At 41.7% G+C, this 20657-nt stretch overlaps 1 protein-coding gene across 1 annotated transcript; it reads right to left on the reverse strand.

The window, feature by feature from the left end:
* Positions 1-6182: 6182 nt before the first annotated feature.
* Positions 6183-12627, reverse strand: arf2a (ADP-ribosylation factor 2a). Its single transcript, XM_061089608.1, has 5 exons — positions 12568-12627; positions 10156-10310; positions 9906-10016; positions 9664-9788; positions 6183-8629 (listed from the first exon to the last, which is right to left on the reverse strand). Exons 2-5 carry the CDS (start codon positions 10298-10300, stop codon positions 8468-8470), a joined length of 543 nt encoding a protein of 180 aa, XP_060945591.1. The 5' UTR covers positions 10301-10310; positions 12568-12627; the 3' UTR covers positions 6183-8467.
* Between the last annotated feature and the right edge of the window lie 8030 nt (positions 12628-20657).

Consider the following 20657-nt stretch of genomic DNA (forward strand, 5'->3'; position numbering starts at 1 on the left):
ATTTTTTACCACCAAACTTGCAGGAGGGCAGTGGCTGATATAGCGATTGACTTTTTGATATATCGAGCTATTAAAATCACACCGGTGATTACGGTATTGCAGAATCACCGGTGATGACTATGACAAGGAAAATTAGCTCCACGATAAAACATTTAAATGCTGCTTACACCTTTATGCATCAGTGTAAATGATGCACCAGTTTAAATTATGCAATAATGATATTGGCCTATAACTTATTATAAACAAATCATCATTAATTATTTCATTATTATGTGGTTATCATTGTGGTTATCAAAATAGACATGGCTGACCTACTTGTACTTTTCTAATTGTAATTAAATGTTTTTATACTGAAGCAGTGTTTACTTTTACCTAAATAATGGATGTGAATACAAAAGGCCTTTTAAAGATTTTTGTGCATCTGCTCTTAATATTGTGTGTATGTTGGTTGTTGTAAGTTCAGGGCTGCATATTATGAAAATGAAAAGGATATTAAAACTTTTATAAAGTGCAATAGATAACAATAGACTATATTAGCAGCCTTGAGTCATGACAGTGCTGTTAAGTGTTATTAGAGTCTCTAAGAATCCAGCACAGTTCACAGGTGACTGTTGTGACTCAGAGTCGTTTGCTGACCTCGGCTCTCTGCATCAATATGCACTTAAATCTTTTTGTGATGCTTTATTCCTATACAATGACGCAGCTTCTTTTTCCGTGTACAGCAGACATCTTTCTTCAACTGTGACTACACCATCTATTATGAAATCAAAGAGTTCTTGGCCTCAGCATTCCGCTGCCAATCAACAGGACAAATCCTGTGTTTCCATGGCGATGTGAAAGGCTGGAGAAGACTCATCCTTAAAAAACAAAAAAAAAGGTGTAGTCAGTGGTGAACTCTGTTTCCTTTGGCGTGTGTGGGTGGATGGTCAGAATGTAAGACACCACCCCAGCAACGGGCACACTGCTGAGCACCGTCTGTGACTTCTGCACGCCAAGAAAATGCAAGTGGCCATTAATTTGACATACACAGGGTATGAGCATGTAGACATGTTGTATCTCTGCAGCACACAGGACAGTGCACCTGTATCAACCCACTTAACATAAAGGTTCACACATGTCAGCAAAGATGTACAGTGACATTTTTACACCTTTTTAATTGAGATAAAAGATACTGGCTCCATTTATTGCTCCTCCCCTTCACCAGTTCATTACCAATCCCCTTTGATCGATTGTGAGAGGTGGATTATTGATACTGGTCAGTGGTGCAGTGCCTCAACTGCCCTGGACAGTATTCAGATCCTCTAAGAGGATTATAAGATCACTCCATTACATGTAGGATTGTTATTATTATATTAAAGGTATAGAAATATTAACAATAAATGCTATTTAATTATTTAAACAAAAGCACTCATTTTCATTAAAGCACATCTACTAACACACCTATAAGTATTAAGTAAAACATTAATTAACATTAACATTTTACTGATGCTGCAAAGAATTGGGAATTTTATGTCTTTGAACGCTTTGTTCAATGTTCCTCTGTTCAATCCCAGGACACAACATGATCAAAACGGATACAGAAGAACCGGAGCTACCATCTTTTTCATTCCATGCATTCCTTGCCAGAACCCGACGTCTACATTCCCCACAGTGCAACTCGACTGCTGGTGAATTATGAGCAGCCGAGGCACCGACGTCAAGCAGAGATGAGGAGCAGTCTACAAAGGTCCATATTCTGAACTCCACACCCCCAGATTTCTGTTTTAATGGGTCTTTTGGGTGGAAAAGTTAACAAACCATAAACATCTGAAACAGAACAAGGGATCCCCTAGTTGCACTTTCTACTCCACGGCCATTGGCTTAATCTTTAATAATGCATGATTTTACAAGCTTATCTAATGTAAGTTTAATTTAATGTCATTTAAAATATGAAACTGAAAGTAGCTGAAGCTCTTTAATAAATGCAGCGGAGTAAAAGGTCCATTAATAGTTATAAAAGTCTTTGTAAGTAGTATCCAAATGTAATTATTAGGTCAAAATTGCTCATTAGTCCTTAAAGTACTGTACTTAGTTACTTTATGTCACAAGAGGTCATTAGTGTGACAAATGCTGAGTGGTCATGTTGGGGTGAACCAAGGGTTAATCTGAGAGATGAGAGAGATGTCTGCAAATTATTTAATTACGAGTGAACCATCCAAATGCACATAAGCCGTGATCAAGACCCTTGATGGTTTTAGCAAGATAAACCACGATCAGTCACTGGCCTAACCAGCTGGAAAGAGCAGCAGCAAGGGTTTCTCACAATATTTGCCTTTCAAGGGGACTAATAATAAATTCTAATATCATGGCATGTTCTTACCGTCTAAGCTCTTAGATTTGAATAAATCTAATTTCCTACCCGTAGTCTCTACAATCAAATTAGACTTTCAGAGATGGTCGCGCGTACCAGCGTCTTTACTTGGATGATTATCTGTGGGATTCACTCATCCAAGCCTCGGGGAAGCTTCCATGGGAGAGGCTGCTGGAAAACAGGAGGTAAAGAATGAAGGATGGAGAACACAGGTCCATTAACTTTACATGGCCTGTTAGAGCAGAACAGGTTTACAGCCGTGTACTGTTGTTATAATGTGTTAAGTGTCGTAGTAAAAATACAGAACATACTGTATATATGGAATAACACTTTTATGGCAAATGAGTTGATGCATCAAGCGCTCGTCATCACAGCTTTACTTATATGAATTATGACATCTGTACTCAGATACTGTGTTTAAACGGATTGTTCCATAATGCAAATGAATTAGACTTCATGCATCAAACTGTTTTTTCTAACCAACGTTGTAAATACTGTTATTTTGCAGCATCTATTGCACTTCTGTCGGTCCTGGGAGAGGGAACCCTCACATGTGGCTCTCTCTCTTTGAGGTGTCTACATTTTTCCCGCTGTTAAAAATATTTTTTGGGGTTGTTTTTCCTGACTTGTTTAAGGTTGAGGAGAAATAATGTCCCACCTTGTTAAAATACAAATTGTGATTTGTAAATATGGGATATACAAATAAAGTTTTCAATTTGATTGTCCATTGGCTACAGAACAATACCCAGGCCCCACGCCCTCAATAACAGTACCGCCCCCTAGTTGATCCAGATTACTGGATCGTGACAAGAATAATGAGAAAAAGGCGGTCTGATTATTAATATTAATATTATTATTTAGATGTGTTGAAGGGTATTAAACCACATCATATTAACCATACGTGTGTCTGTATAAACGAACGCACAGCCCACACAGTGACAGTACTTCGGTAAAGAGCCCTGCAGTAGACACTACCTGTGTGTGTTTGGTCCACAGACTGAGCCCGGACATGTGCATGGAGGACAACAGCAGGGAGGACCCGTGTCTTCTTCAGGCCGCCATCGTTCAGTGCCTGTTCTCAGCAGGTCTGTTTGATGTGGTGATGGTGTTTGCAGTTTTCCTCCTGAACGTGTGAGAGTGACGTGCAGTGACTGAGGCTGCTCGGTGCACAGAGACGTGAAGCTGCTGCTCCACCGCAGCTGCACAAACATCTGTTCACCTGCTGATTCAAAGTTTACAGAGGATCCACATCAGTCCACGTGGGAGTGAACGCGCTGCTGACGTCATCGATGACGTCACTGAGTCGGACTAGTTTAATACGAGGTTTAATATTGTTGAACTGTCAACACTGCACCTCATTGGCCCATTAACACCACATTATTATAATTATTATTATCATCATTGTTATTATTGTTGATGTTGTTGTTGGTATTACTAGTATTAATCATTATAATTTGTATATTATAAGTAGTAGTATTATGATTATTATTGTTATTTTTATTGTTATAATTATTATTGTTGTTGTTGTGGTTGTTGCTGTTGCTGTTAGTAAACATGAAGATGATGTAAAATTGCTTTAATGTTTGTGATCTTGCTGAAGAGATTTTTCAATCTTCCATTTCCTTTTCTAGACTAAAGAATGAACTAATAATTTTCTACAACGTCACTGTGGCCTGGGATAGTATGTGGGATCGGATAACATAATCGTGACTGAGGCACAGAAACAAAGATGGAGTGAGGGGTCACTTTTTCTTCCAAGCTCCAGGGGAGGTTAACAGTTATGTCTGATTTTTAAAACCCCTGCAGCCCTGTCAGGTTTTATTATTGTTATTATTATATTATTATTATCTCACTGATGCTCATCCAATCGCGCAAATCACCATAAAACAGACAGTTCTATTTTCCCTTCCCAGTATGGTTGTTATGTCTATCTGTCTTAATTTAGTAACTGACCAGTTAGTGTGACCTGTGTGGAGATGGGAGAAAAATGGCACTTTCCACATGGAATTAATTAGAAAATAGAGGTAAAAAAAAGATGTCACACATCAAGATGAGATTTAGTGGATCCACAGATCAACAGCAGCCAAAGGTCAAGAGCAGCGGAGTGCGGAGGGAGAGTGGAGCTCTACATATCTTATTAGAATTATTCAGGTCAGTTTTATATGATAGGGTTAGGTTTAGGGTTAGGTAAGTGTGAGACAGATCGTGGCAGAAAAGATGAGATATACTGCACGTGTTGAACCAGCGAACATTATCATCACTTGAACTCAAATTCAACTACAAAGCAGGATCTTTCAAAAATAAATGATATCACCAGATGACTTCATCAAGCGTCCTTTAATTCCAGCAGGTGCTAAATGAAAATCTCCTCTGCCGTCCTCGTCTTGTTTCCTGCTCTCCCTTCTCCATTTGTAGTCAGTCGCTCTCTATAAATACATAAGGTGCTGTTTCCAAGGTAACAACTCTATTGAGAATCGGCCACCTGAAATGTGGATGGAGGGGAAACAGGAGGGTGATTGGTTGTCTGCCTGCTCGCTGATCGTCAGGAAAATATCCTCACCTACTGTCCATCTTGCTCCTGCTCTGTGGCCCCCGGGGACCATCGGTCCTCAGAAATGCAATAAATCCTCTCAAAGTTATAACATCTCATGTCAAAAAATGATTGTGATTATTGTCAGAGTATGTGTTTGTCTTCTGAACTGAAACCCTGAGGATCATTCAGAAATCCATCTTGTGGAAAATGTTGGAACAGTCCCTTGTGTAAAGCTGACGGAGCTAAGGGTTTTTCTTAAACTGCAATATGAAGCTGTGGAGACTTGCTTATTTGCAGATTAGAACTCAAGTACAACTGTCAGTTATATATTTCATCTGCAGTTGTCCATGTTGTATTTAAAAGGGTTACTGTCTTCAAAATAAAAGTTCAAATGGCTCAAGTCTCATTTCATGTGCTATAGTAGCTTAACACTTTCCTTACCCTTTTTTAAATATGTATGTGGTTATTGGAAACAACAATAACAGTGATAAAAGTTAATATTATATATTTTTGATGATATTTGAATTTCACTATTTTTAAACGTTCTGTTTATCCCATTGCAAATGCTTATTATTTATTTCAGAGTATCAGGTCTACTTGCTGGATGTTTCAAGCATATTCAGAATCAGTGATTGCTGCCCTCCAGTGGTCACAGTTGAGAACTAACTGTATTCAAATGATCTATTTGTATTATTTATCTTTTGTCAGTGTAAAGGAAGGCATTATTGTAACCATGGAGGTCTGCGATGATTATTTTAATTATAGATTCATTGAGAAAATAAGTGGCAATAAATCGTAAAGTAAATCTATCAGTAAGCAAATTTGGTGACCTGTTAATAAGTCTTAGAAAATAGTAAAAGCACCCAATAGATTTTAAGAGCCCAAAATTAGATCTTAAAGCCGTTGATCGATGAGATGATCGAATAGCTGGCTATTTGGGCCATTGCATCAAGTCTTTTGTGCCATTGCTGGAACTACGCTCATTTTTCAAGCCACCTATCCTTTGTAAAGTCACAATCAGAATAATTATTCATTAGAAGCTTTACTACAGCAATTTACATTAAGAGACACTCATTAAATCATCAGTAGTCATTATCTTCTTTCCTGATGAAACACTGAATAGAAATGAAGAGTGCGAGGAGGAGCTGGCAGAGAACTGCTTTTAAAAGCTCCACATGCTGCCACACTATCTTCACATTATCAGTATGATAAAAACAAAGCTGATCAAGCACATCCGCATGGGGAGCAAAAGTGCTGCACAGAACAGTTATTCCAAAGAGAAGGCTAGTAGGGCAGAGGTACAATAGATAATTATTTATTATAGTGCATTTATCAGCTGCTGACAAGATGGAAAAAAAGCATTTACGGTACTTTAGAGATACATATGCACATAAGCTGTCAGTTGTCCAGAAACATTGGAAAAATTAAAGCGGTTGGAAACATGAGTAGGTGGATGAGTTAAAAAAAAAAAAAAGACATACATTTGTACTTCTTGCTTTGTACCAGATTATCCAACACACCTACAGATGTTTAGGAAACACCAGACAACATGTAAATAGGGGGGGAAAGTCAAAAAGGATTAGTCATCCAGTTACATAAACCTTCCAAGAAAACCTCCAGATGTAGAAAAACAAAAACTGGAAAATGAATTTCCCTTGAGGTCAGTGTAATTATATGACAGTATCGTAATCTTCACTCTGTTATGGGTGTGCATGGTTGATTTCTTAATAAACTGCATGAACATTTGAGATCTATGTGAAGGAAACTGTTCCATGGCTGGTTGAACTGTTGTAACATTCTCACTGGTACATTTTAACTGTCTGCTGGTGATAAGTAATGGGGATGGTTATTACCTTCTAGCGCTGGGCGATAAATCAATATAAATAAAAATTACAATATTATTTTAAATAGCAATACAACATTCCAAAATATTCCAATATAATGCTAATACACTGTGTAAGCACAGTGAGGTGGTATAAAACTTTGCTCTATCTCAGATTCATCAAGTGTTTGTCATTCTCTGCTGATAAAGAAAAGTTTAAAAACCACAATCTTCACTCAGGAGCATAAATCTGCCATTCATCTTGATAATTACTGATATTGATTGATATGAATTTTCTTTATCTTGACATGATTCTACAAACATATAGCCCAGAACTATAAACCTCTAAGGAGAGGAGGAGATTGTGTGCAGCATTACTCAAAAACTACTGAATCCATTGCATTATTCTTAGTGTTCGTCCTTTAATATGACAAGACATGGTGTTACCTCTGTTTAACAAACGCTGATGAATATTCTGCGGTCTTCACACAGCCCTGTGTTTTACAAGCCGATGAGGTTGTGCAAAGGGGCATCAGAGGGACATCATTTAAATAACAACATGGGGAAGCGCCCTGGGTACATGCAGGGACTATACTGCCTGAAGCATCGAAGAGGCATTTACGGTACTGATTTATAAAGCAGGTCGGACTAGATGCTTCCTATTCAACTGTAACGTCTTATCACGGAACTGACGATATGGTTAAGAGTGTGCACCTGCCCTGAGACCTAACGCTCTGGAGGCAAATCCCAACACCGAAAAACAATGAGCCAATCCTGAATCCAACCAATTGGTCCCGAGAACATTTTATTCAAAAAAGACGGCACACCTGGCACGTCAGCTCATGCTAAAGTAAACCAGGTCATGCGTAACACCAACATAAAAAAACATTAAAATAGAATAGAAAACAACCCCTAACCAAAAGAACTAGATAAAAGACAATATAAGACCACCAGTAAATAATAAACCAGAGTGGGAGCAACTCTAAGAAAGGCCTCGTTGTTCCAATGGCGTGAATGTAGCTGAAACTTACACGGGAACCACAAATCCACCAATGATGCTGTAACTACACTCAAAACATTTATTGTCTTTTGTGGGCACAGCCAGGATGCATCCTTTAAACCTGTGTCTAAGGCCTGATATGAAATATCAGGGTCACGGAAGTGGAACTGAACTGGATTTTAAATGGTTCAACAAATGTTAAAACATCTGGAACAGATGATGAATAGCACAACATCCTGACTATTATTGTGACTTACAGGATATGGACTTAACAATTCAGACAGAAACTCTTAAGATCTTAATTATAGGAGAGATTCAACATGGCCGGGCGGTGGAGCGGTTTAATTGTATTCATCGCAATATTAGACGTTATCACATATCGCATATAATGTGCAGCCCTATATTATGGTCTTGATGCCACAAGCGCATGTTTTTTTAAACAAACATTCTTGACAGATCCCTTCGTCCTTAAAAACCAGTACCTTTGGATATGCTGACCCTGAAAGGAGGAGGTGTCGGCGTTAACTCTGTTCAAGGCACCGCAGGGCTGCTCCCACTCTGCTCACGCATACAAACACACATTCTTTCATTCATCCAAACACATCACTACAGTACACATACAGTACGCATGGGAGCACTGGCCCAAGGTCGGACTCTTCAGGGGGACAGAGGCGAAAAGAGGGGTAAGACAGACCAGGACCAGTGTAGTCTCCCATTACACTGCAGACAGAGGTGACAGACAGGACGAGGAGGAGTGATGGATCATTTCATTGTCTTTAGCTGGTTTGAAAGCCAGTCCAGACCCTCGTAGAGACCATCCCCACCCGTGGCACATGTGGCCTGGATATACCAGTTCCGGTGTTTCAGGTTGTGCAGGCCGAGTTTGTCTGTGATCTCAGCTGCATTCAAGGCATTCGGCAGGTCCTGAAAACAGAAAAACACAACTGTCAATAAACAAGAAGAGAAAAAGCAGCTAAACCATAATTTTGAACTGATTGGTTAACAATTATAAGGTGATTCAATATACTGGATTGGTATATGTTTTCTCTAGCAGTGCATTCAAATTGTAACACTGACACTTGACTAAACGGGATGAAGCTGCATGAATAAGTTGTTTCTGACATTAATATAAAGTACATTTTCATGATAGATAACTGAAAAAACTGTTCTGTGAAGTTTGGCTGTTTTTTTTACTAGAAATATCACTACGTTTTGGTCCAAGCTCCGGACGAATGTGTGTTGCACAGAGAAACTTGACGGAATTACAGCGAGGAAAGAGCAGCGGTATAGGTAAATTACTAAGTAATGGCCGATTATAATTTAGTTTAGGTACCTGAAACATGAAGGTCAACCTGTCAGTGAATTTCTACGGATGGAATTATTTTCTACCTTTATTGGTTCAGTCAAAAGCTGATCACACCGTCACCTGGGCCCTATTCCTCAAATTGAGCTCACCTAATCCAGGTAACGTCAGGCTAAGATGTTCCTGTTGGTTTTCACTCTTCTATACTTTTTTAACAACTAGTTAATATGAGTAAATGCAATTAGACGGCATGTGGTGTTGTAAGCACTCACTGGCAAATTTCATTTAAAAAATACAAATTGTGCTTATGATGGAGGTTTTATAAATACATTTTGGAAACAATCAAAATGATTATGGGATTGTGAAATTAAATATTAGGTTTGGTTCTTTAATACATTGTCTATTTATGAGCTAGTAGCTATTGAACTCTATCAAAATGAAATTGCAATAACTTAGCCAATAGATGTTAATATGCGCTCAATACTAAACATGATCTCACCTACAATTCATTTTTCAAGTCATTGCTCTTTACAAATGGTTTCCTAGATGAGGTTTTATGAGTGGTCCAAGCCCCTTTTAAATAACTAAGATCAGTTGATAGCTGCAAAGTTCTACAATTCAAAATGTTTTTAGAGGGACACTGACACAAACTCACCTGTTTGTTGGCAAAGATAAGCAGCAGCGCATCTCTCAGCTCGTCTTCGGCCAGCATTCGCATCAGCTCCTCCCTCGCCTCACCGATTCGCTCCCTGTCATTACTGTCCACAACGAAGATGAGGCCTAGCAATGGAAAAGAGGCAGGGTTTGCATGGAAAAAGTCTTTGTGTGTAATGGAGGATTGAACCACCAATGGGCTAACGCTTGTTCAACAAACTTGGAGCGATGGGGAAATATTACCTTGTGTGTTTTGAAAGTAATGCCTCCAGAGTGGCCTGATCTTGTCCTGACCACCGACGTCCCACACTGTAAAACTGATGTTCCTGAACTCTACTGTCTCAACATTAAAACCTGCGGATGAGAGAGAAAACCAAAGAGACAAAATTAAGTTTTAAATGTCTACGTTTTCATATTGCATGTTTTAAGTCCCACCAACAATGTGGCAGTCAGCATAAGCATTAAACTACTGAAGATGCAGGAGAGGCCTCACCGATGGTGGGAATTGTGGTAACAATTTCTCCCAGTTTGAGTTTGTACAGGATGGTGGTCTTTCCAGCAGCATCCAGCCCTACCATCAGGATTCTCATCTCTTTCTTGCCCATTAACCCTTTAAATATGCTTGCGAAAATCCCCATCTTGGCTCACCTGCAAAAGGACAAAGGACATCCAGTGGTCAGACAAAAATGTGTTATCATACAGAGATTATCAAAGACTTAATGTGCCACCTTTAATAGGTGATGCTGTTACAAAAATAAGTAATTGGGGAGGGGCTACTGCAAGTAGGTGAATCTATGTGACGATCCTATACCACGTCTTCAAAGAATATTTGTTTAATCCGCATAAAATTGAAATCTCTTTCCAGAGAACCCACTTCTTCTTCATCCCTCCAAACCAGAAGCTACTGTGTAGTGACTGCAGCAAAAACTAAGTGATGGCCAGTTGTGTAGCGTTAGTCAGAGTTAGCAAAAATGTTTAAAATTTAGCAATATTTCACATTGGAATTGTCAAATGTGCCACATGCAGGTTACGATGGGCGGCACAAGTGTTGCAACAATACAACGATAGCAATCATCACTTCAATACAGGGTTTGTAGCATACAAATGTTCCATTTATACATGATACAAGATCACTTTTAAATGTACTGGTATCAAATTGTAACTCTGTACCTACCGACAAAGTCCAGGTCACAGAATCAGAATCAAAGAAGGGGAAAATGGTATTGGAGCATCTGACTGAATTCACAAACTAATGATGACATACAAACACATGTAGTATATGTATTTATCAATTAATTACCTAAAGTAGTATAAATGTCAATTCAGTTTTTATTTTATTGTGAACTGAACTCCTTCGGATCAATCCCAGCTTTAAGTTAAACTTGCATCATTGTGTCTGTCTGAAAGGTGTTGGATTCAACAGAAGTCAACAGTCTGGTTTAGCTACATAGTTAAAAAACAAGGGGGAGCCCACACAGTCATGGTCTGCTTCTTGTTCTGTGTGTCTGAATGCAGAAATCACTGGCATCGCTACACGTCATATATTGTCTTCCACCTGCTCATACTTTTAAGGTTTTCATGGACGGTCTGTTAAAAACTAGAGAAAACCTGCACATCCTTGTTCTGCTCAGCTGTGTATTACAGGTGCAGAGGGCAGTGGAGCTAAGCCCCAGAATGTTTTAAATAAAAAAGAAAAGAGCACATTCTTTGAGCTCATAAACACGAGAGCCGGCAATTATGTTCTCTGGCAGTGCTGGATTCTCGACCACTGCATCTATTGTCATTAAAGAAATGGATATCACTGCTTCTTCTACGACATATTTTGTGTATTTCATGTTCCAATTCTAAGGGACTGGCACCAAGTCGCCTTAATAAGTGTTATAAACATGCAAGAAAATCAATGTTACAATTTTCCAAAACTCTAATTCATTGTTCAACGTATCAGTCTAAAATCCAAACATTATAATTTAAAACGCATTCATCTAGAAGTGACAAGGAATTAGGGGAAGTTTTGCAAATAGCTTGTGACACCTTAAAGTTATGAAGTGTACTTTTAGGACCCCTCACCATCAGTAGCATTATGGTGTTGATACTAATCTAGAAAAGAGTAGATCGACTGAAAATGTGTTCATAACTTTGTGCTGCATTAATAATTGTTGCTCTGTTTACCTCCCCTATAAATCCTATTGCGATTCCTCCCAATCTTGGGAGTCACTGACGTGAACAGCTAAATACATTCGTTGTAGATTTATATTCTGTCAATCAACAGTTTCTGGTCCAAATCCGCTTTTGACAATTAGACACATTTCAAACCAACTGGGTTTCGGTTTTGCATCCTGCTACTGGAAGTCACGTTAGGTCGAGTCTCCTTAAACAGGAGTGACAGGTTTCTCTCAGCAGGACACAAGCACTGTTTGAATAGTGTTAAAGAAAGTCTGACGTTTTGTTCTAGACGGAAAAATTACACCTGTCTTCAGTTTTGGTTCAGATAGATGTGTGTCTGTGTGTGTGTGTGTTTGTTTGTGAATTACAACAAGGCTTCAGTGTTTGACTTGACAGGCAATATCCTGTTAGCATGTAGCTGAAAAGCTAGCAGAGCTTCGTTTTAGGTCTCATTAAAAGATTACAGCATAGAAATAACCCCTTATGACAACACACACTACGGTTGACGATACATCTTCTTGTTGTCGTTTGACACTTAACACTCAAATGGTTTAAACGTATCAAAGGCGAGCTAGTTCTAATGCTAAGGAAATAGCTAACGAACTTCAAGCTTTGCCTACGTATGTCCAACTGGCTGTAACCTTGGAAACGTTGACAGGCTCCCGGTCTGTCTACCTATGTTTAAGTTTGAGTTACACACCAGCCCCGAGGATGTGACATGTTTAAAAAAGAGAATTTTTACCTTTCTTGTGCTGTGCGATGCTTCGCTGCTGCTCTGCTCAAACAACAAAATGGCGTAAGGTGACGTATCGTGTTCATCGTCATCATCCGCCTCCTCGTCTTCTTCTCTGTGTTTTTTAAGGTGGTGACAAACTGCGAAAAGGCTCATTACCGCCATCTAAAGCTGTGGAGGACTGATCTGAATTATTAAAATGTGATGGTGTAGAAATTAGATAAAAAAACTAAAGAAAACATTAAACACACAAGTAATTATACTGTCTGTAATGTCACAGTTTACTATGTCCATAGCCCATCATGGTCCTAAGACATATTAATAATCAGTGATTAGCTCGATCGCAGTGGGTGACATGTTCCTCAAATTAACGTAAACATGGCTAGAGTAGTTTATTCTGAATCTTTGTACACACATGAATACATACATACATACATACATACGGATAGATAGATAGATAGATAGATAGATAGATAGATAGATAGATAGATAGATAGATAGATAGATAGATAGATAGATAGATAGATAGATAGATAGATAGATAGATAGATAGATAGATAGATAGATAGATAGATAGATAGATAGATAGATAGATAGATAGATAGATAGATAGAGGGGCGGCTCCTGGTACAGGCGACATAGGCGGTTGCCTAGGAAGAAAATTGCCGAGAGGGCGGCACAAGAGACTGAATTATCATGACGTGACACATGCAATGTAAAACAATATAGTAATGTCACACTATCATCCTCTAACCCCTTGCCCATGTTCGCACCGGCAGCGTAATGCCGGGAAGAACCGGGAAGCGCCGCGGCCACACACACACACACAAGCACATAATCTCCCGTGGCGGGCGGCTACAGGCTTGCGTAGGTCAGTCAGCCTGTGAAGACCAGCATCATTTAACCCCTGAACCAGCGCAGAGAAATGCGCTCCGTGGGCCGCAGGGATGAGCCAGCCCCACACCACTACGCTGCCATGAGTGGAACCAGGACACCAGTGGACACAGGAGCTGGGTCCGAACTCATGGGTAAGTTTGGTAGGCTGTCGTGTTGGCAGGACTTCAACCACTTATTCATCGCACAATATCTAATAATATGTAAATATAAAAACAAAAATTAACCATAACCATTTCAAATAAAATATATAAAAAAAAAATAAATTACATTAAATAAAAAAATTAAATTAAATTAAATTAAATTTAAAAAAAAATAATTAAAAACTAGCCGCGCGCACATCCTGCGCAGAAGCCCATTGCGCACATCATGTGCAGAAACCCACTGCGCACATCCTGCGCAGAAGCCCTTTCGTTGGAATTGAGCGCGCACATTTTTTATTTTTGTTTTTATTCATTTAATTTTATTTAATTTTTATTTTTTATATTCAATTAATTAAAAATGTATTTAGTGTAATATATTTTGCAATTATTAGTTGATTGAAATCCTGCCAATTTTAAGAGTTCAGTATATTGCCGGCATGAAGATAAGAAAGATTGGGGATTGAACCGCTGACCTTCGTGTTGAACAATGACCACTCTACCCACTACGCCCAACTCCCTGCTGACTGTCCGTGTCATTCTATGATGCTTTTTATACACACTTCAGGACAAATATTTTCTACTTTACTACCTTACTTAACCCTTTGATACACAACACGGGTCAAAAGTGACCCGATGGAGTTTTAATTGTAAATATCTTTGCAATAAATGTATTTCATCATTCAGAATTCCAGGAATTCCTCAATTAAATTGTTTTTGATCATTACAAATTCTTATTTTCAATTGTCCTTTTTTACTTTTTTAATAAAAAACATTTTTGTATCACTACCCTTCTAAGGCACAACATGGGTCAAAAATGACCCGTATTCATTTCACATGTTATTTCATGCATGGCTGTGCTTCTTTGCTATATCTTTTAAAATCTATTTATTTAATCATTTAATATTCTTCTTGCTTGTTCTTCTTCCTATTATTATTATAATTATAATTATTATTATTATTATTATTATCACTGAGCAACAACAGGCTCCAGTACACAACAGTGGCAGCCGGAGATGCTCGCGGCGCGTGCCCTCGGGTCAAAGGGACCCCGGCCGACATGAGACAGGCCCTACGTCTTTGCGTGTGTCGTGTGCAGCTATACAAAAATAAATTTTATTTTATTTTATAACTTTATTATTATTACTAAGCAAGAGTCTTCTGCTTCTTCTTCTTGGTTGGTGGAGGTGTAGTTGTGAAGACAGAGGAGGTGAAGGAAAGCGCGTTCAAACTTTTTCAGGTTTCTGTATGTTTATTGTATGTTCATTGTTTTGTAGTGTTTGTGTACGTTTAGTGTAGTTTTTCTGTGTGTTTGCCATGTCTGTGGCGTCAGGCTGGTGCCTCAGCTCAGCTCCACGGAGGAGCAGGTGCTGTTGGCCGTAGGGGAGCAGGTAGGGCATGAGAACATCTCCTACGCTTCCAGGATGAACAAAGCGCTGGTGATCTTTTTTAAAGATCCAGACTTGGTCACTAAGCTCATTGAAAACGGTTTAACATTAGAGGAGGAATTTATTTAAGTGTCCCCGCTAGCGGTAGCTTCCACCCGGATCACCGTGTCCGGCGTCCCCCCGTTCATCCCCAATGAAGCTCTGGAGCGAGAGCTGAGGCGGTTCGGGAAGTTTGCGAGTGGGTTCCGCACGGTGGGTCTGGGGTGCAGAGACACGAAGCTGAAGCACGTCCAGTCCCTGAGGAGACAAGCCTTTATGTTTCTGGATAATGAGTCTCAGACACTAGACGTGTCTTTCCGGGTTCACTACGAGGAACAGTTCTATATGGTGTATGCGAGCTCGGGAAGCATGAACTGTTTTCAGTGTGAAGAAGTGGGACACAAAAAAGTGACGTGCCCGAACGGAAGACGTGCCGGGGGGGAGGGTTGGGAGGGCAGCGACTAGGCCAGCGTGGGGCCGGTCAGCCGGTGCTGCTGCGTCCTCTGCGGCTGCTGGTTCTGCTGCAGCGGTTCCGGCGGAGCCCGGTTTGGAGGCGGTAGTGCCGGTGGCTGCGGCTCCCGGTTCGGCGGAGGCAGTTCCGGTGGCTGCGGCTCCCGGTGCGGCGGAGGCAGTTCTGGTGGCGGCGGCTCCCGGTGCGGCGGAGGCAGTTCCGGTGGCGGTAGTACCTGTGGCTGCGGTGAGGTCGAGGAAGTGATGTGAGAAACAGGGAGTAATAACAAAGGTGGTTGTTGCCGAGCAGGAGCAGGAGATGCAGTGTGGTCCTGCACAGCAGGCAGAACCAGTACAGGCTGAAGTAAACAACAGTCAGGTTGGTGAGATGGATGTGGAGGAAGATTATGAATCTGACAATTCGTCTCTAGCTGATAGCGTCTCACTAAGCGCGGATTTATATTCATTAAAAGAGGTCAATGAGTTTCTAGATGAATCATTTGGCAAAGCAGTGGTAGGGGAGTACTTCCCAGACATAAAAAAGTTCATTCAGACAGTCAGTACACTCCAGAAGGTGGTGGGGACTGATGTCCTGGATGAGAGAGAAGATATAGGCTCAGGAAGCATGTCACTGCGGCTAAAAAAGGTCTACCATGTAAGATACGATCCAAGAGAAGAAAAACTTGTAAATAAAATTGACACTGACCATTCATCACTGGGTGTTTTCTTTCTGCTGGGGAGTATGGTGGGGGGGGGGGACAGCACGTACTCAGCCATGGCTCTAACCTGAGCGCAGGAGTTGCTGTGTTATTTTCTCCCTCATTAAACATGACAATTCTATCCAGCACAGAGAGCGTGGCAGGCAGGTTTCTCACTATAAGAGTGGCATTACGCAGTATTATTTTTAATTTAATCAACGTGTATGCACACAACCAAGGTGCTGAACGGGTTACTCTTTTAAAATTATTAAAAAACATGTTGGGTAGTGTTGGTCAAGGGGAATGTATTGTAATGGGGGGGATTGGAACTGCTACACAGATGTCAATCTGGACCGAACAGGACAGGACCTCCATCCTCAGTCCTCCTCTTTCCTGGGCCAGACAGTCAAGGAGGCAGATCTAGTGGACGCGTGGAGGAGGCAACATCCTTCAGCCAGGCAGTATACCTGGATAAAGATAACAGACGGCAGGATCCATGGTGCCCGGCTGGACAGATTTTACATATCCGCTCCTTTTATCACCCGTGTGACAAACTGTCAAATTCACCCGGTTGGTTTCACAGACCATCATTTAGTTCTAGTAGATCTACTTTTATCTCCTGCTAGAAAGCCTGGATCCTTCTGGCATTTTAATGTTGAGCTTTTAAAGGATTTAAATTTCTGTGGGAATTTTAAACTGTTCTGGGCCAACTGGGAATCGAAGAAAGAGTTGTTTCCCTCCCTAACTCAGTGATGGGAGGTTGGCAAGGGTCAAATTAAGGTGTTTTGCCAGCAATACACTGCCTACTCTTCAGGAAACATTAAAAGAGCAATGGAGCAGCTAGAGGCCGACATAAAGGAGCTGGAAAGTGTACCTACCAACACGGAGACATTAAAAGCTAAAAAACAACAACTGAACTCCTTTCTCCAGGAGAAGGCCAAAGGAGCTCTGGATCGAGCTTGGTTCCAGAAATTAAAAGACATAGACGCACCCACCACTTTCTTTTTTAATCTGGAGAGATCCGTGGCCCAGGGGAAGCAGATGGTGGGTCTCCGGCTGCCGGATGGGAATATAACAGCAGAAGCAGCCGAGATGAGGAGACACGCGGTGGAGTTTTATACCGACCTGTTTGGGGCAGAGGAGTGTGATGCTGAAGCTGTGGCCGAGTTGCTGCAGGACCTTCCACAGCTGAGTCCAGGTGAGAGAGACATCCTGAGCTCGGACATCACTCTGGAGGAGCTGACCACTGCAGTTTCCCAGATGGCTGCAGGCAAGTCACCAGGTTTGGATGGATTACCGGCAGATTTTTTAAAACATTTCTGGAACATTATGGGAGAGGATCTGGATGTCTTGAAGGAGTCGTTTGGGAAGGGGCTTCTTCCAGCCTCCTGCAGATGAGCTGTAATATCACTCCTGCCGAAGAAAGGGGATCTAACTCTGCTGAAAAACCCGTCTCTCTTTTATGTTGTGACTATAAGGTTTTATCTAAGGTTTTAGCAAATAGATTCAAGGTTTTTATGGAAGTGTTTATTGGTGCTGACTAATCTTATTGTGTACCAGGTAGGTGAATGCAGGACAATTTGTTTTTAGTGAGAGACATTTTGGATTTGTGTACAACATATAATATTAATATTGACATTATTTCCATTGACCAGGAGAAAGCGTTTGATCGTGTTGATCGTTCATTCTTGTTTGCCACACTGCAGGCTTTTGGTGTTGGGGAGCATTTTCTGTCCTGGGTGAAATTATTATATAATGATACGTGTTGTGTTGTGAAGGTGGGGGGAGGGCTGAGCAGACCTGTATCAGTCGAAAGAGGGATAAGGCAGGGATGCCCCAACTCAGGCCAACTTTACAACGTGGCCATCGATCCTCTCCTGTGTCGGCTCAGGACTCGGCTGAAAGTCCTGCGTCTGCCTGAGCTGGCTCACAGCCCCCCGATAGTAGTATCAGTGTATGCGGTGACCATCTTTGTCCAGGGTCAGGAGGACATACAAGAATTAGAGGGCAGTCTGTCATTGTACGCGAAGGCTTCGTCAGCAAAAGTGAACTGGGGAAAGAGTGAGGCCTGTGTGATTGGTCAGTGGGACGCAGGGAGAGTACCCCGTCTCCCTGGGAACCTGACATGGGGAATAAAAGGGTTGAAAGTCCTCGGCTTGTATATCGGCAGTGAAGAGATAGAGAGGCAGAACTGGGAGGGATTGCTGGGGAAGGTGCAGGTCAAGTTGTCTAAATGGAAATGGTTGCTACCCCAGTTGTCCTACAGGGGAAGAAGTCTGATAGTCAATAACCTGGTTGCAGCATCCCTGTGGCACAGACTCCAGGTGCTTACTCCTCCACCGGGACTCATGGAGCAACTGCAGAGGCTGCTGGTGGATTTCTTTTGGTCGGGTCACCACTGGGTGCGGGCGTCCGTGCTGTACCTCCCTGTGGCAGAGGGGGGCCATGGACTTACAGACATCATCTCAAGGACTGCTGCTTTTAGACTGCAGGCAGCCCAGAGGCTCCTGTACGGCTCCACACTGTGCTGGTCGGCTGTGGCATGCCTGCTGCTCTGGAGAGCCGGGGGCCTCGGCTATGACAAACAGCTGTTCCTGTTGAACTCTCCTCAGCACAAACTAACTGGACTCACGCAGTTTTATACCTCCGTGATAGATGCCTGGAGGACTCTTAACTTCACGAGACCTCCTGACCCCGCGCCTGGGATGTGGCTCTTTGAGGAGCCACTGTTTGATAACGGGTTCCTGGTCACCTCAGTCCTGCCATCCACACCCACTTCAACTACAGTAAAAACAAGTTCAGGGAGGCAGGAATAGTGAAGCTGGGCCACCTGCCACGGACGTCACTTGAGAGGCTGGCGGAGGTGGCGGGGATAAGATCTACCAGAGTGCTGCGGAGCCTAGTGGACGAGGTGTGGCAGGCGCTGCCCCAGGCTCTGCGGACCTTCAGTGGACCAAAACACAAGAATACGGGTTCCCTATCCTGAAGGTGAGTCCTGCAGTGGGGGAGTGGAGCGAAGAGAGCGGCCGACTGCTAACCCTCAGGACTCCAGCACTGGACACCTTCAACACCTCTGGAGGGAAACAGCTGTACAATAGCTGTGTGAAGGTCCTGAACTGTCGGAGTCAGGGAGTCGAGATGGACTGAGGTTTTTGGCTCAGACTATTCCCCTAGTGGCAGCTGGCAGGTCCTGTATATACCTCCTGTGGAGAGACGGATGGCAGACATCCAGTGGAGAATTATACATGGAGCTCTAGCTACAAACAGATACAGAGCTCACCTGGACCTAAGCACTGAGGGGGGTTGTCCTTTCTGCTCACTGCCTGAGACCCTGGAACACTTAGTGGTGTCCTGTCCCAGGTTAGCTGACATGTTTAAACAACTGCAGGAGTGGGTGGGGGGTTTAGGAGAGGTGTTCTCTTTGCCACTTTTTGTGTTCGGACCCAAGTACACAGCAAGAAAAAAACACCCTATGGTTTTAATGAATTTTCTTTTTTCTAATGCAAAGATGGCAACCTGGATTAGTCGAAAGAAAAAAATGGCTGGGGGAGGCTGGACAGATCCACTGCGCTGTTTGAGGGGTTTTGTGGCAGCTCAGCTGAGTATTGAACATGCGTACTTTTCATTGACTAACAATTTGGCGGGTTTCAGGGCTGTGTGGGGGGTGGGACAGGTCCTGTGCTCACTGGGGGAGAACCAGTCTTTGGTTTTAAAATTTTAGGGTTGGTTTATGATGTGTGCGTGTATATAATGTTTTTATCCCTTTGTCTTTTCGAAAAATTTTGAGTAATTAAGAGCTATTTGACAATGTGTCTTAAATAAAGTTATTTAAAAGTCTTCTTCTCATCACCGAGCAGGAGCAGGTTTCGATTACACAAACGGAGGGAGCGTGTCAGTCCAGCGTCGCGAGTCTCAGGGTCACGGGGACCCCGGTCGAAGAGACGGTCCTCAACGCGAGCCGGCGCACAAGCCCCATTGCGCGAGCCTTCGGGTCGCAGAGACCTACACCGAAGAGAGTCAACGTGTGCGCGTGCGTCTGTGTGTTTGAAGCAGGGTATCGCAACAAGCATTAGTCAAATCCCTACCCAAACGCTCACAGCCAACAGCATGGGGAAGCAGGGACAACACGTGGGTTAACGGCAGCGGCAGAAAAGTTGTCCGTTTTCATGCCGCTTTTTAACGGCAGAAAAAATGTCTTTTTCTGCCACTTTTTAACGACAGAAAAAATAGGGTTAGGGTTAGGGTAAAATTTTTAATACTCTTTTTATTGGTTTTAAACCGTTTTATAGTACAAACATTAGAAAAACAAAACAGACAACAAAACAAACAAAACAAAAAAGTCCCACCCCAAACTAACAGTAAGCACTGCAATATATCCTTACACATATATGTATATATATATATATATATATATATATTAGGGCTGTCAATAGATTAAAAAAAATTAACTAATTAATCTCACATTTTGAAATTCATTAATCTAGATTAAT

The sequence above is a fragment of the Limanda limanda genome, chromosome 17, assembly GCF_963576545.1.
Source record: "Limanda limanda chromosome 17, fLimLim1.1, whole genome shotgun sequence".
Taxonomy (NCBI): Eukaryota; Metazoa; Chordata; class Actinopteri; order Pleuronectiformes; family Pleuronectidae; genus Limanda; species Limanda limanda.